The 17,053-nt window shown below is 42.4% G+C and overlaps 2 protein-coding genes across 3 annotated transcripts in view; one reads left to right on the top strand and one right to left on the bottom strand.

The window, feature by feature from the left end:
- Positions 1 to 17,053, top strand: part of LOC307000301 (uncharacterized protein) — a 220,438-nt gene that overhangs the window by 126,830 nt on the left and 76,555 nt on the right. The gene's annotated exons all lie outside the window — the stretch shown is intronic.
- Positions 4,772 to 17,053, bottom strand: part of LOC306999988 (sucrase-isomaltase, intestinal-like) — a 52,225-nt gene continuing 39,943 nt past the window's right edge. For both annotated transcript variants that reach the window (XM_079615163.1, XM_079615162.1), the window contains exons 42-48: positions 15,800 to 15,884; positions 15,633 to 15,689; positions 15,405 to 15,529; positions 14,452 to 14,540; positions 14,208 to 14,257; positions 5,452 to 5,613; positions 4,772 to 4,931 (exon numbers count right to left, since the gene is read on the bottom strand). In XM_079615163.1, coding sequence (XP_079471289.1) covers positions 4,857 to 4,931; positions 5,452 to 5,613; positions 14,208 to 14,257; positions 14,452 to 14,540; positions 15,405 to 15,529; positions 15,633 to 15,689; positions 15,800 to 15,884 — 643 coding nt within the window. In that variant the 3' untranslated portion in view covers positions 4,772 to 4,856. The remainder of the gene's footprint in view (positions 4,932 to 5,451; positions 5,614 to 14,207; positions 14,258 to 14,451; positions 14,541 to 15,404; positions 15,530 to 15,632; positions 15,690 to 15,799; positions 15,885 to 17,053) is intronic.

The following is a 17,053-nucleotide window of genomic DNA, read 5'->3' as shown; positions in this document are numbered from 1 at the left end:
TATCTATCTTCTGCTTTCTCCCGATCCTCCAGCAATCTCATTTCAACATTAGGTTCAGGAATATTCCACACCGATACCCCTTTTAATGGCATATTGGAACAGATATCTACATTTTCCAGACCACATTCCTTAACCCATTGTTTATACTTCCATCCAAAACTATTCCCATTATTCTTTTTATATTCCCAACAGTCATTTAGAATTTCTCTTGTGCGATGACTCTTATTACAACCCTGCAAATTAACCCAGTACATCATTGTAAGCTTTTTCCTTCTTAAGTCTAGTGGCATCTCTCCCATTTCAACCCTAATGGCATCTAGAGGGGTTGATCTAATTGCTCCACAGCAAATTCTAAGTGCCCTAGCCTGTATGTTATCCAACTTCTTTAGCTCTGATTTTGCTGCAGCACCATACACTGCACATCCATAATCTAAACTTGACCGTATTAAGGCTTGATATACATTTAGTAGGATGCTTTTCCTTGCTCCCCACTCATATTTGGCTATTGAAGTCATACAATGTATTACTCCTTTACACTTATTCTCAATTTTCTTAATATGTCTATTCCATATAAATTTTTCATCAAATATTAAACCAAGGTATTTAAATTCTGTCACTCTTTCTAATAATTGACCATACAATTTCAAAGTCATCTGTTCCACTTTCCTTTTCTTTGTAAAAACCATAAATTGGGTCTTTAATACTGAAAACTTCAGTCCCCATTCCACTGACCACTTTTCAACTTCATTTACTGATTCTTGTATTCTTTTGACTACATTCCTTAAGTTCCTACCTCTTTTCCACACTGCACCATCATCTGCATATATAGTGCCTTCCCCATACTTGGTTTAACTTTTTCATAAATATCATTTATCATTATATTAAATAAAATTGGACTGATTACACTTCCTTGTGGAGTCCCATTTAGAATATCATACATTGTTGACATTTCTTCCCCTATTTTAACCTGAAATGTACGCTTAAACAAGAAATCCAATATCCAATTGTACATCCTCCCCCCTACTCCAATTTTATCTAGCTTAATTAGTAGTCCCTCCCTCCATAAAGTGTCGTATGCCTTTTCAATATCAAAGAAGACAGCAACAAGAAACTCTTTCATAGTTAAAGCTTTTTTAACCTCATTTTCAAATAATATCAATGCATCCATTGTAGATCTTTTCCTCCTAAACCCACTTTGAGCTGATGATAAAATCTCATTTTTCTCCAAAAAATAATTTAATCTTCTGACTATCATTTTTTCCATCACCTTACATAATGTAGATGTGAGAGCAATTGGCCTATAGCTACTTGATTTTGTTGCATCTTTACCTGGTTTTGCTACCGGAATCACTATTGCATTTTTCCAATCTTTGGGTAAAGTACCTTCATTCCAAATCTGATTATATACATCCAATATTATCTTAATGGCTACATCCGGTAAGTTTTTTAACATACTATAGCTGATTCTATCTCTTCCTGGTGTTGTATCCTTTGAATTGCTAATAGCAATTTTTAGTTCAAAAAGATTAAAATCATCATCCATGTTACTATCCACTTCTTGTTTTTTCATGCAAACATTCTCATACATTTTATTTAACTCTTGTCTTCTTTTTAAAAACGTATCACTTAAATGTTCAATACTATGAACTTTAGCAAATGTTTTGGCCAATATTTCTATCTTTTCTTTATCTGTACAGGCCACCTTTCCATCTTCCTCAATTACAGGAATGTGTTTATAAGTACTAATACCATTCATTTTCCTTATCATTCTCCATACCACATGCATTCCAGTCTCTCTCCCAATTGTGTTACAGAACTCCTGCCATGCTTTTCTCTTTGCACTTTTAATTACCCTTCTTGCAGCTGCCCTTTTTTTCTGATAATCTATTACTGTATCTTGAGTTATTAACCTTTTTAAAACCCGGAATGCCTTATTCCTTTCTTTAATTGCCATTGTGCATTCATCAGACCACCATGGAACAATTTTCTTTCTTTTCCCATTTCCTCTTATTAATGGTATAGATAGGTTCGCTGCTAAAATAATTCCATTTGCTACTTTTTTTCATCGGGATAGTGACGACCTACGTTGTTCTTAAAGCTGCAGTCCGTAACTTTTTTGAGTTAAAAATTATCCAAAATAATTTTTTGAGCAAGTACATAACCAGCCAGTGTTCAAAACTATCTGCTTGCCTTAGCTCGATTCAAACCGGTAAGCTTGTAATAATGATTTTATTTCCAGTGATACTGGGGGATTTCGAGCATGTCTTTGTGTCATCTGTACACACAACGAAGAGTCTCGGCTAGTCGGCTATATTGCGTGTGTGAGGATGTTGGAGGTGGAAATAGCCTTTTCTCACAGCACTTGATACAATTAAACTTATCAATTTGATGGCGGATCCAGAAAGGTTCAAACGACAATCACCAGCACAACTGGAGATAAAAGTGGGTGTTACTTACTTGTTCAGACGTCATTTTCCGGTGAAAATTATTATGTTGGTCATACTTCCAATACTTCCAAAAAGTAGAATCTGAGATTCCAGTAGACTATAAATACAGCGCGGTGATTAACAATCGCACATTCTCCTCAAACATTGGATTCATCCGCGCTGTGCCGTGCCGAGGCACAACCTACGTAAAGTTGATAATTCCGCGAATGCAGATTAAGGAACAAAGAGGAAAAACTACGGACTGCAGCTTTAAAAAATGAAAATCACGTGTCAAAGGCTTTACATTTAATTAATCAGTTTTCTTGTGCTTAATTAAGTTTGGGTTAGGGTAAATATCTTAAAATGTGAGATCATGCCTGTTCATGATTTGAAGTAGAGCAAGGCACAGTCTAGCATTTTTTTTTGTGTGTGTAAATCCACCTGGGGTGGATTTATTGTTTCCCACATTCATTTTACACGTCTAGTACAATTATGTGGTTTTATTTCATTAATACAGTGCTTACTTTTTTCTTGATTTACCCCAAAAGAATGTAAGTGGAATGTGACAACATGCCCCATAGGTGGTAACATGTGAGGGCCACATCGTAACATGACCGTATGACAGATTAAAATGTTATCTGTTCTGCTAAAAAAAATTACAAGAAAACTAAAATATTTAGTCAATTAAATACAATTATTAACTTTTTCATATAAAATAATGGCATTTTTTAATAATTAAAAATAACTAATTTTTAAGTATGACAAACAAGGGCCTGGCTTTTACCTGGTTAATATTGTATTTCCAATAAGGTCAAGTAAATACATTTAAAAATTTTACATAAAACATACGGTCAATCCTAACATTTCTAAATACTCAGACAATTTTGTTCTTTAAAAAAAGAAAAAAATTCTACATGTTTTTTGGTTGCCCTATTACCAAACAATGTTGGTCTGACCTACAGGTTCTCACATATTTTATTTTGCCAATGTTACACACTCTTTCATTTTAAAAGTCATATGTTTTATTAATATTATAATGATAATCTAAATAGACCCCTGGAGTACATTGTTATTTTTTTATTTTATTTTTTATATGGCACATTTTTCATGAGCAAAGATTTGCAAAAGATTTGCAAAGATTTGAAAGATTTCCTTAAAAAATGTAAGAAAAATCAATTCTTAAATCTTTTTATTATATAAATAATGAAAAAAAAGTAAGATTCCTTAATTATGAAGAACTATTTAAAGGAAATTCATGTTTTTTTAGAAGCTTTCCTAGTGTATTAATACAACTGTAGTGTCTGTGTCCTTGTCATGTTGTTTAGCAACCTATGTTTTTTTTATCTCAATTTGTAGTAATGTGTGTGTGTGTGTGTGTGTGTGTGTGTGTGTGTGTGTGTGTGTGTGTGTGTGTGTGTGTGTGTGTGTGTGTCAATTATGACGACAAGAAGAAAGAAAAAAGACACGGTGGTTACGCCTGATAGCAAGGCTTCGAAGCATGTGTCGAGAACATCTCACACAGTGACATTTTGGTGTGACATTTGTGATTTATTTTATCAAATGTTGTGTGAATCCTATAATTTTAAATTTACATATAGAAATTTTTTTTTTGTCTTTCATGAATGTGAAAAGAAAAATGATATTTATTTGTATATAAACCTTATTTTTCTGTTAGCTAAATATTACAATCATAACTATACATTTTCTAAATACAAACCTCTTTTTTTAAGTGAAAGGGAATATTAAATTTTAAACACATTATATAACAGTGCAGGCCACTGTAGAGATGCTATACTTGTTTTTATTTTTTATTTGTCTTGACAATAACTCAAGTTTAAAGTTCAAAAGATTACCTGCTACTCATTAGATTAACTAAAGTATTTAAGTTGATATTAACTGGAGTGGATTATAACAGTATAAGCCACAGTAGAGATGCACGTCTATCCTTCTCAGCATTGCTTTCATTCTCGTTAAAAATCAATAGAAAGGTTGTCTCAACTGGCTCAACTTGTTTGTTTTTTTTGTTTTTGTTTTTTTTTCTTGTTTTTATTATGTTTTTATTTACTTGTTTGTCTTTACAAGAAGTTTAAAGTTCAAAATATGACCTGGTACTCACTAGATTAACTAAAGTATTTAATTTGATACTAAAGCAACACCAAGTAGTTTTTGCTATCGGGGTCCCCCTACAGTTGGGAAACAGTATTGTCTTTCAGCTAGGTTGCCTTTTTTTTGTTTAAGTTAGCTCAACTAATTTTTATAGTCATAAAAAAAAAAACATGTATGTATCAAAAAAGCTAAACCAGAAATTCCAATGTAGAAAAAAGTAGATAAAGACAAACCACATTCTCTTGACATTAGATGCTTTATTACTACATTGGTAAATAAAGGTAAATGCGATTGCTCTTCCCGTAGACCGGTGAGAGTCTAAGCCTAGTTCCAGGAGATTGTGAAAGGCTTTTCAATGGTGTGAGATTGTGATGTAGCATCAATCTGCAACTCCTGAACCTGAGGGAGAGGAAGAGACAGAGTTTAGGATAAAGTTTATCAGACTGAATGAAAGCTGATCCACACACTCATGGTCAGCAGTTACTACACAAATCTGCTTTAAAGGAATATTTCACCACAAAATGTTTAACTTCAAGCCGAGTCTGGCTAATGAGTCCATAATCCATAATAACGTTTCCTCCAGTGAAAAAGTCCATCCCGTGTTGTCCTCTCACATCCACATCCACACACATATTTGTTTAGGACTGCTTTGGCTTGTAAATTATACTTGCTTTGTGCATCTTTATCTTCTGATTCAGACCAGATGACTTTAAGTGTTATGGATTATGGACTCGTATTTTAAACAGAAGTGATGGTTTAAAGTTAAAAAAGAAGTCTTAAAGAAGCTGATGGACTGGAGTTGAATGGATCCCGTGTGGATTATTGTGATGCTGAGCGACTGATGTGATGCTATATGTCATTTGTGTGAGTGTTTCTGACAGTGTGAAGCTGAAGTTTATGTCTGCATGAAGCGTCTGACCTCAGCGTTGTATGTGAATGGCAGGTCGGCGTCCGGCTGTCCAGTCACGCTCAGTGTAACACGAGTGACGCGCGCCGATACACCCCACACCTTCACCAGACCCAGAGTCAACCTGTCGGCCTCGGCCAGACCGTCTGTGGGAACCGCACTGGTGAGAACACCCTATACATATAAACACACAGATGTTACACACATGTAAACACACAGATGTTACACACATATAAACACACAGATGTTACACAGATGTAAACACACAGATGTTACACACATATAAACACAAAGATGTTACACACATGTAAACACACAGATGTTACACACATATAAATGTAGCAGGTTTATTTGTATACTTATGAATTCCACCAGAAATATTACTTTTTGTATTACTGGGAGTTTCGTTTTGGGTTCATTCTGCCTGCGCGTCGGGTTAGTGCAGTGCGTGCGTGTGACGTCATCAGACCGGAGACTTGCGCCGCGCAAGTTTGACCTCAGTCAGAGCAATACTGGATTTGACTGAGGTGAGTTCACGTCAGGTCTCTCCGATAATAAAACGGAGATATAAGTTACTATTATCACTTATTTGTTGACTTATCACAGTGTAAGAGTGTCTATGATGATGAGTGAATCTTGCAGTAGTCTTAATGAACTACGAGCCGCGATATTGTGTTTATTATATGTTAAATGCAGTTCGGTAGCTGCTGCAGCACGTGGTGAGCTAGCTGTACGGCAGGCCATTAACATTGTATTGACGTGATGCTATTTTTTTGTAGATGCTAACCTGATGTCACGCAACACTCATTGCCATATTGTTTATGACCGCAGGTATGTTTTTTTTGTGTGTTTGTGCATATTGGTTCGAGATGACAATGAATATATGTGTAGTTTATATAATGGAATTAATGTATGACTAAGGGGAATTTACAATGTGTTTTTCTATTGGGAATATCTGTGATATTTTTTTGTATTTGTTTTGATTACAAATGTATGTAGTTTTTCTTTATGAAAAGAGGTTAAATGTGATTAATGTGAATACAAGCAGAGCAATACTGGATTTGACTGAGATGCTAACCTGATGTCACGCAACACTCATTGCCATATTGTTTATGACCGCAGATAATAAACTGCATTGTGACAGCCCATGCCCCCGTGTCTACTTGAGAACAACCCAGAACACAACGCAGAAAGACAAGACGGGTTACATTGGTGCCGTGACCTTCTGGATTCTTCGAGTATCGACGCCACTTCGATCGCCGTGGGGACTGCATTGTTTCACTCAAGTATTGCAAAATGGACTCAGTAAATACACCAGTGGGTACGGGGGTTTTTGATCGAGATGTGTATGCTACTGTGGGTTTTGGGAGGGGGAGATTATTCATGGACGAGGTTCAGTCGCCTGATGTGGGAGGGTTGAGAACGCCCAGGGCGTGTTCCAGTCGTGTCCAGTTTCCCCCCAGTCCTTCCCCAAGTGAGCAGCGTACCACATCAGCCTCTAGTGATGATGTCAGAGCCCTTATTACAGAGTTAGCCAGCCAAATTGGCCAGTCTATTGCAGACCAGCTGCAACGTAATAGTGATGTAACAGCACATGACACATCTGTAAAAAAGGGGGGTTCACAGCCTGAACAGCAACCGACGGAGTTTAATTTGTCCGGTGTTAGGCTAGTAATGCAATCTGATGCTAAGGAGCCGCCTATTTATAGGGGTGATAGCAGTGATAAGTGTTCTGTCCGGGAGTGGGTGGAAATGGTAGGGGCATATTTTCGTAAGAGTAATGTTCCAGTACACCAGCAGCTACAGGAGATATTAGCTAAGCTAAGGGGGAAGGCTAGAGATGTAGTGCGGGTTACTCTACGACATAACTCTACTGACGCAACTCCTGACTTTGTCTATGACATACTAAAACAACACTTTAGTGAGTTGACCTACTCATCCATGCCAATGGCTGACTTTTACAACACCAGGCCACAGCGAGATGAAGGGGTGATGGACTACTGGATCAGGTTGAATAACGCCATTGATATCGCTGACGAGTGCCTAAAGAGACAGAAACGAAGTGTTGAAGATCCGGGACGGGAGGTATGCATGATGTTCATCAAGTTTTGCCCAGACCCCATACTCTCTAACAGACTCAGCTTCAAGGCGGCTGAGGAGTGGACCACGAGCGAGGTCCAGGAACGCATTGACGCCTACCAGAGGGAACTCAGGATGCACACGCTGACCAGTTCTCATACTCCACAGAGACACATAGTCACTCACACCCAGTCAGCCATGTCACGAGAGCCAGAGCGGTCTCAACCAGCGCCAGCAGAGCCCCAGTTTCAGCTGCCCTTTTCCCAGGGGTTCGTTCTGCCTCAAGCCACTATGTTTGCTAACGCATCAGTTCAGACGCCAACATCACAGCTTTCACCTTTAGCAGAACTGTTTGTGCCTCAACCATCCCATGCACAGTCTGTTCCACAACATGCACAGTCACCAGCATGCTTTCAAGCTCCCCAGTCCAGTCACGCCACTCCAGCCACTGCCGCAGCTGTTGGTGTGAATAGCATGAATGCACTGATCAGTCTTCTAGATCACTTGGTGGTGCGTCAGAACGTCCAAGCCCCTGCACAAGAGCCATCATATGCTCCAATGCCCTTTCAGAGGAGGAGTTGTAGAGTCTGTGACGATGTCAGACATTCCACGCTCGCACATTGCAGGAGAGAAAACCTGTGTCTCGCGTGTTTTGCTCCTGGTCACTGGAAGAAGGACTGTGTCAAGTATGGACGGAAGCGGGTGGGCCAGGCTGATGCCAGACGAGGGCCGCCGGCGGGAAACTAGAGAGCCCACACTTGGAGAGGGGCAGTGTGGGGGATCAACATGAAACCCTCATTGGAGACGAGGACTTGGAGCTACTTTATGTTAATGCCTGTTCAGCCGTACCAGAAGGTCTTCAGGTCGTGGTTCAAGGGTCTGGAGAGGTGCCAGCTTTCAGTGAATTATTCTACATCCAGGTTGTGGTTAATGACAAGGTGGAGCTGAAGGGCATGATTGACTCAGGATCAATGGCTTGTACGATGAGTGAGGGGGCTGAAGCATTACTCAAGGTGGCGGGAGTCCTTCTTAAAGAGCCTGAATCAGCCGAAAGAATCGTGCTTGTGGGTTGTGGGGGAAAGCAGACACGTCCCAAAGGTGTTTATAACTTGACGCTGTCTGTGTATGGAGTGAAGTGCGCTGTTCCTGTTCTGCTTGTGCCAGGCCAGCGTGATGAACTCATCATCGGTTCAAACGTCCTCAAGCACCTTGCACGTACCATGAAGAGCGATGAAAACTACTGGAGACTCATATCAGCTGGAGGCAAGAAAGTACCGTCAGACTGTGACCAGTTCCTTGATATGCTGTCCTGCACTACAAGATGGAAGAGTGAGGATGTCCCAGACAAGATCGGCCCTTTGAAGCTGCCCCATGCTGTCACACTGGAACCGCAACACGAACACCTAGTGTGGGGTAGGCTGTCCAGCAAGGTGCCGATGTCTCCAGGCAGCACAGTCATTGTGGAGCCATGTGGTTCCAGGTCAGGTCCACGGGATGTCCTTGTGGGTCGTGTCATCACTGCGATGTGGGCTGACAGGTGGGTGCCCTTGAAGATGACGAATCTTTCGCCGAAGCCAATCACATTGAGACGTAATGCCATCATCGCTGATGTGTTCCCGTGTCTTGCTGTGGAGGACTTCAACGTTCAGCAAGGTCTGTGTGAGATGGAGGGCTTGGAGCCAGAGAGTGTTATAGTTCCAGCTGCCAAGGACGCTGACCTCAAAGAACGACTGTCAAACCTGGGGTTGAGCGATTTGGACATTGACTCATGCCAAGCCAGCTTTTGGGCGAAGAAACGTCTTGTCGAACTGGTTCGAGAGTATGAAGACATCTTCTCCAGACACTCACTTGATTGTGGCGAGGCGAGAGAGTTTGTGCACAGCATTCGCCTGACAGACGATCGCCCATTTCGCATGCCATATAGGAGAGTCCCTCCTGCACATTACCAACAGCTACGACGCGTGCTCTCAGACATGGAGGAGAGAGGGATCATCCGCAAGTCCATCAGTGAGTATGCATCCCCTCTCGTCATGGTGTGGAAGAAAGATGGTGGGCTCAGAATCTGCACAGACTTCAGGTGGCTGAATGCACGGACTTTAAAAGATGCTCACCCACTGCCTCATCAGGGCGACTGTCTAGCAGCACTGGGAGGTAATGCTGTTTTCAGTACAATGGATCTGACCTCGGGCTTCTATAATGTTCCGATGTGTGAAGACCACAAGAAGTATACAGCCTTCACGACACCTGTTGGTTTGTATGAGTACAACAGGATGCCGCAGGGGCTTTGTAACAGCCCAGCATCGTTCATGCGTATGATGCTGAGCATCTTTGGCAGCCTTAACTTCACCAGCCTGCTCTGCTACTTAGACGACCTACTTGTCTTTGCGCCCACTGAAGAGGAAGCACTAAACAGGCTCCAAGTGGTCTTCGGTAAGCTCAGAGACAACAACCTCAAGCTGAGCCCCAAGAAATGCCACCTTCTGATGAGGTCAGTGAGGTTCCTTGGTCACGTCATCGACCAAAGTGGGGTTGCGGTGGATCCCACCAAAGTTGATGTCATCTGCAAGATGCCAAAGGAGGCTCTGATGGAGGAGGATGGTCGTACCCCATCTGTAAAGAGGCTGAAGTCATTTCTTGGCATGGTGTTCTTCTACCAGTCTTTCATTCCTGGCTGCTCAGCCATTGCCAAGCCCCTGTTTGCTTTGACGGCAGGCCAGAAGAGGAGAGGCCAGACTGGTCGGAGTGGTGGAGGTGCGGGTATGTACAGGAAACTGACTGCAGCGGATTGGACTCCTGAATGCGAGAAGGCTTTCCAGAAGCTCAAGACAGATCTGCTCAACTGTGCTGTATTGGCCCATCCTGATTTCTCAAGACCATTCATCCTGTCCATTGATGCATCCCTGGACGGGCTTGGGGCTGTGTTGTCACAATTGCCAGTTGGGGAGGACAAGGCTCGCCCCATTGCTTTTGCCAGTAAGACCCTCAGCAAGTCACAGCAAAGATATCCCGCTCATCGTCTTGAGTTTATGGCACTGAAGTGGAGCGTCTCTGAGAAGTTCAGTCACTGGCTGAAAGGGCATGACTTTACTGTGTGGACAGACAACAACCCGCTGACCCACATCATGACCAAGCCCAAGCTCGATGCATACGAACAGAGATGGGTAGCCAAACTGTCTTCATACAACTTCGACCTGAAATACATCCCAGGCCTAAAAAATGTTGTAGCAGACGCACTCAGTCGAGATCCCTTTACCACTTCAGTTAGCAGGCGTCTGATCCAAGAGCCATATGGTAACCTAGTGCAGGAGGCTGAAGGTGCGGAGGCTGCGGAGGTGCAACAGACATTCAGACTGGGCATCCAACACCTCCAAGCGGTTCAACAGCACGAGCCACCACATTACACTGCAGGCTCCTACAGTGCAGCTGAAGTCAAAGCTGCTCTAGCCTCTCACAGTTCCTGGAGGAGTGGTGTGGAGAACAGGGCTCTTTGTCTTGGCCAACATGTCCAACAGCTGCAACCTGCAGGCCAGTGTACCCTGCCCTCTCTCACTCTGCGCGAATTGGAAGATAAGCAGCTTCAGGATCCCACGATATCTTTGGTACTCCCGTTTGTGGTCCGCGGACGTCGCCCATCCAGACGAGAAAGGCACAATATGGGCCCCAGTTCGTTGGCATTACTGAAACACTGGGAGAGGCTAGTCATTCGGAATGGTGTCTTGTACCGAGAAACGAAGGACCCTGTGAGTAGGATGAGAAGGTTCCAGTTGCTACTGCCAGCCAGTTTAAGGAGTGAGGCCTTGAAGGGAGTTCATGACTTGGCAGGACATCAAGGACAGGCGAGGACGCTCCATCTGGCGAGACAGCGCTTCTTCTGGCCCAGTATGGAGAGAGACACGAGAGAGCATGTGCGATGCTGTGAGAGGTGTGTACTTGCAAAATCTCCGGAGCCCTCAGCACGAGCCCCCTTGGAAAGTATTAAAACTTCAGCTGCCATGGAACTGGTCTGCATTGACTTTTGGTCTGCAGAGGATAAGAACAAGAACTCTGTTGATGTGCTGGTGGTGACTGACCACTTTACGAAAATGGCTTTTGCCTTTCCTTGCAGGAACCAGACTGCCAAGCAAGTGGCCAGAAAGTTATGGGATTGTGTCTTTTGTGTCTACGGGTTCCCTGAGCGCATCCACTCTGACCAGGGCCCTAATTTTGAGAGTGAGCTGGTGTCTCAGTTGCTGCAGCTGTCGGGGGTGGCAAAGTCTCATACAACGGCATATCACCCAATGGGCAACGGAGTCACAGAGCGCTTTAACCGCACACTGGGCAACATGATACGGAGTCTTCCTCTGAGAGCCAAGCAAGAATGGCCACAGCAGATCCAGACGCTGACATTTGCATACAACGCGACTGCTCACGAAACAACCGGCTATGCACCCTTCCACTTGATGTTTGGCCGCGTTCCAAGGCTCCCAGTTGATGTTGTCTTTCAGTCTGTTCTGCACGACCTCACTGTGACAGACTTCAGCAGCTACTCAAGGACCCTGCTATCTTACCTGTCTGAGGCAGCCAACATCGCTCAGCAGCATGCCACTAAAGAGCAGGAACAGCAGGCTCATCAGTACAATAAAAAGGTCAGAGGGGTTTCCTTACATGTTGGAGCCCGAGTGCTGCTCGCGAACAAGGGAGAGAAAGGAAAGAAGAAGTTAGCCGACAAGTGGGAACCTGCAGTGTATACGGTAGTGGAGCGTAACCCCAAGACTCACATCTACAAGATCAGCAATGCCTCTGGACAGAGCAAGGTTGTGCACAGGAACCTTTTGCTTGATGTGAGCTTCCTTCCTATCCAAGACACCCTGGAGAATCGTTCTCTGGTCAGCTCGTTGGAAGTTGAAGGCTCAAGTGTCTGTGGAGATGCGGATAGCCTGAGCAATCTGGAGCGAGAGTCTTCCTTGTCACGGACGTCCTCATGGGTTCTGTCAGACCCAGATCGAGCTGCTGAGGCTTCAGCAGCCGAAGAAGCTTCCATTCCAGAACTTGAGGACGAGTCTCACGCTCATGAAGACATGGCCAGTCCACCTGAAGTGACTCTGTCTGACCCAGACCCTGTTCAGTCAAATGAACCTACTGACGTTGATACGAGTCCGACTGACTCTACCCCCACTCAAGCCTGCTCACCTGCTGACTCTACTGTGACTCAGACTGCTGTAGTTAATAACAGAGTTCAAGGCAGGGTTGTAACTAGAACTGGGAGAGTGGTTAGGTCTGTCAATAGGCTTATTGAGAGTATGGTTCAGAGACCTGTTATATGGGGCCTCTCTTTGCCTCAGAAAGTTTGATTTAGAGTGCACATCGTTAAGTTTTTTTTTTTCATCCTTGAATATGAAATCGTACTGGGGTTTTTCAAGCCAGGGGACCAGATGTATAGGGGTGTAGGCTGCACCTTTATGTTCCTGAGAGGATGAGGGCCTGATCAACCTTTCTCTTGATCTGTTTTACGGATAGTTTTTACTGAACTTTGGGATTAGATCTCATTGTTATTTGGTCCGGGTACGAGTGTTAACATTAATGCATCTTTGGTGCTATTATAGAATTCAGGGGTGTCGTTATTTTGGTGGAATTCAGGGGGGGGTGAATGTAGCAGGTTTATTTGTATACTTATGAATTCCACCAGAAATATTACTTTTTGTATTACTGGGAGTTTCGTTTTGGGTTCATTCTGCCTGCGCGTCGGGTTAGTGCAGTGCGTGCGTGTGACGTCATCAGACCGGAGACTTGCGCCGCGCAAGTTTGACCTCAGTCAGAGCAATACTGGATTTGACTGAGGTGAGTTCACGTCAGGTCTCTCCGATAATAAAACGGAGATATAAGTTACTATTATCACTTATTTGTTGACTTATCACAGTGTAAGAGTGTCTATGATGATGAGTGAATCTTGCAGTAGTCTTAATGAACTACGAGCCGCGATATTGTGTTTATTATATGTTAAATGCAGTTCGGTAGCTGCTGCAGCACGTGGTGAGCTAGCTGTACGGCAGGCCATTAACATTGTATTGACGTGATGCTATTTTTTTGTAGATGCTAACCTGATGTCACGCAACACTCATTGCCATATTGTTTATGACCGCAGGTATGTTTTTTTTGTGTGTTTGTGCATATTGGTTCGAGATGACAATGAATATATGTGTAGTTTATATAATGGAATTAATGTATGACTAAGGGGAATTTACAATGTGTTTTTCTATTGGGAATATCTGTGATATTTTTTTGTATTTGTTTTGATTACAAATGTATGTAGTTTTTCTTTATGAAAAGAGGTTAAATGTGATTAATGTGAATACAAGCAGAGCAATACTGGATTTGACTGAGATGCTAACCTGATGTCACGCAACACTCATTGCCATATTGTTTATGACCGCAGATAATAAACTGCATTGTGACAGCCCATGCCCCCGTGTCTACTTGAGAACAACCCAGAACACAACGCAGAAAGACAAGACGGGTTACATAAACACACAGATGTTACACACATATAAACACACAGATGTTACACACATATAAACACACAACACTGCTGTTACACACATATAAACACACAACACTGCTGTTACACACTTGGATTCCCTATTGGATTTAATGAACACAATCCAAGAACTGAAAGAACTGCACACATAGCTTTCTTCAAAACATGAACTTACCGAAGACACAGTGAAAGTTGTCAAGAGGAAACGCTTGTTCTGAACAGTATCTGGAAGGAGAAAGAAGGGGAAAAAGATAAGATTTTAGAATGATCTACAAACTAAAATAAAGATACATATTCAGAACACAGTTTTATTGTTTGTAATGCTTACATTACATTATGTTACCAATGATAGCATTTACTATGAGAAAAAACTGAGACACACACACACACACACTCCTTCACTCACAAATATAACTTACCAATTCCCTCTCCGTCATCCCAGAACAAGGATCCATGTGCTGAACCTCCATCATCGAGAGCAACAAGAAGACCCAGAGGATTCAGACGACTACAAGAAGAAAAAACACAAGACAAAACAGTGAACATTACATTAGTGTTGTGACATCACAAGAATAAACATATTAACACCTACATTACATATTAAACTGTCCCTATTATAGGATAGTTTAAAGCTTCCTAATGTTGTTTTGGAGTCTCCTATTACAGGTTCACACACATGCAAGGTCAAAAACAGCATCAGCTCTTTTCTCTCAGTGTCTGAAACGCTTCGATCAAGGATTCAGTCTCTCTAAACCCCGCCTCTCTGAGCTGCTCTGATTGGTCAGACGGCCCAGTCTGCTGTGATTGGTCAAAAACCAAACGCTCTTTATCATATCTGAATCTCAGCTCTTGATATACAGTGATACGAACAGTAACGATGGCTCGGGTTTTACCGTATCAATCTCATCAAAGTGGATTTGCTTTGGCAGCAGAAAACAGCGTCGAACAACACGAAGCAAACTCTTCCAGTTTCAGATACAACTACAGTGTTTGAGGGCGGGGCTAAGACGGGCATTATATAAATGAGTTGGAAGTGAGACTGACGACTCGTTTCCTGCAGTTCAGAATCGCTTCTTTCATTTAGGAGACAAAAACTCCTTTTATCTGCACTTTGATCTATAAACAGACATTTTACATTCACAAACAGTTTATTACACACTGCATGACAGGGAATATCTGAAAAAGCATAATATGGGTTATTTAATACTTGGTCATCTTGATAAACAACAATATGAACTCTTAAAGACACACAGAGAGAGTGGAATATGGATATATAAAAGAAAATTGACCGTTTGTCAAGTGGAAAATCAAATCCTATGCAGCTCTAGAGAAATGTCAGAAGTCTTAATAAAGATGGCGGCAGCTTCTTGACCTGTAGTGTGTGTTGTTCTCTGCTTTCTGCCAGGGCAGGATGTGTCCTCCTCTCACGTGCAGGTTAATTTTCCATAATGGTGTTTCCATATCCACAAACTGTCCTCGCACTCCCACAGCTTCACCCTGGTGGATCCGTCACACACCAGCAGATAAGAGAGTGCATTAGGACTGCTTCTTTCATTGACATGCTACTAACATCTTGCATGCTTGCTGATAAAATGCTTACCGTGTGGTAATCGTACCAGCGGGCGTTTGGCACGTAGCCCCTGACCACAGTAACACCCTTCACAAAACAAAACCAATGAGAAAGCAATGAACAACAACACAAACACCACACGTGTGTCAGTTAAGGGGCATCATTTAAGTGAAGTTGTGTTAGTGTGCGTTCAGTACCGGGTCCAGTGCAGGTGTGATCAGAAGAGCGGGACCCCAGAGGAACTGTCTGTCGATCTTCCATGTGTTCTCATCTGTGACAAACCTGCAATACAGGACATGATCTCATCAACACTGGACATGATCTCATCAACACGGGACATGATCTCATCAACACTGGACATGATCTCATCAACACTGGACATGATCTCATCAACACTGGACATGATCTCATCAACACGGGACATGATCTCATCTACACTGGACATGATCTCATCAACACGGGACATGATCTCATCAACACGGGACATGATCTCATCAACACTGGACATGATCTCATCAACACGGGACATGATCTCATCAACACTGGACATGATCTCATCAACACTGGACATGATCTCATCAACACTGGACATGATCTCATCAATACAGGACATGATCTCATCAACACTGGACATGATCTCATCAACACTGGACATGATCTCATCAACACTGGACATGATCTCATCAACACTGGACATGATCTCATCAACACTGGACATGATGCTGCTAATGAGAGGAAACCACAAAAAGCAAGTTTAGAGCATGACATAAAAACATGAGTTGCTGAATAAACAACATTTATCTTGCTTTAAGGAAATTTAAATGAGTTTAAAGCAACTCTTTTTAAGAAAGTTATTGTTGCATATGAATCCGATCTCATCATTTTTAAGGTTAAGAGCAATACACAGACAGATTATCTGGCCCAAGATCTGATTAGTCATTCCCATGATGCTTTGGGGGAGATGTAATTGAAACAAGAGGGTGGACTGAAGATAGTGTGATGAAGACACTATATTGGCAAACATTTTGGGATGACTGCCTTTACATGCACATGAACTTTAATGACATTCTTCATCCGTATGGTTTAATATAGAGTTGGCCCATCCTTTGCAGCTCTAACAGCTTCAACTCTACTGGGAAGCCTTTACACAAGGTTTAGGAGGGTGTTTATGGGAATTATTAAGAGTTCCTTTCACTGGAACTAAGGGTCCAAGACCAACCCCTGAAAAACAACCCCACACCGTAATCTTGTGGATTCATGTCGTACTGATTATGTGCTAATGTTGCTGAGGTGTTTTTTTCCTGTTCCCAGACTGTACTCCTCACAGGAGCATAGTCTGGGAGTTGCCTTTTTTTCCCTCACCTATCCTCATGTCATGCTGTATTATTTTCCTCAATCCTCTGTCTTCCTGTCTTGTCTACCCCATTGTCATATTGTATGTATGTTTTGTA

This window comes from Phoxinus phoxinus (genome assembly GCF_949152265.1).
Source record: "Phoxinus phoxinus genome assembly, chromosome: 1".
NCBI classification, from domain to species: domain Eukaryota; kingdom Metazoa; phylum Chordata; class Actinopteri; order Cypriniformes; family Leuciscidae; genus Phoxinus; species Phoxinus phoxinus.
Note: the sequence above shows the minus strand (reverse complement) of the source record. Positions and strands in the feature narration are given on the sequence as shown.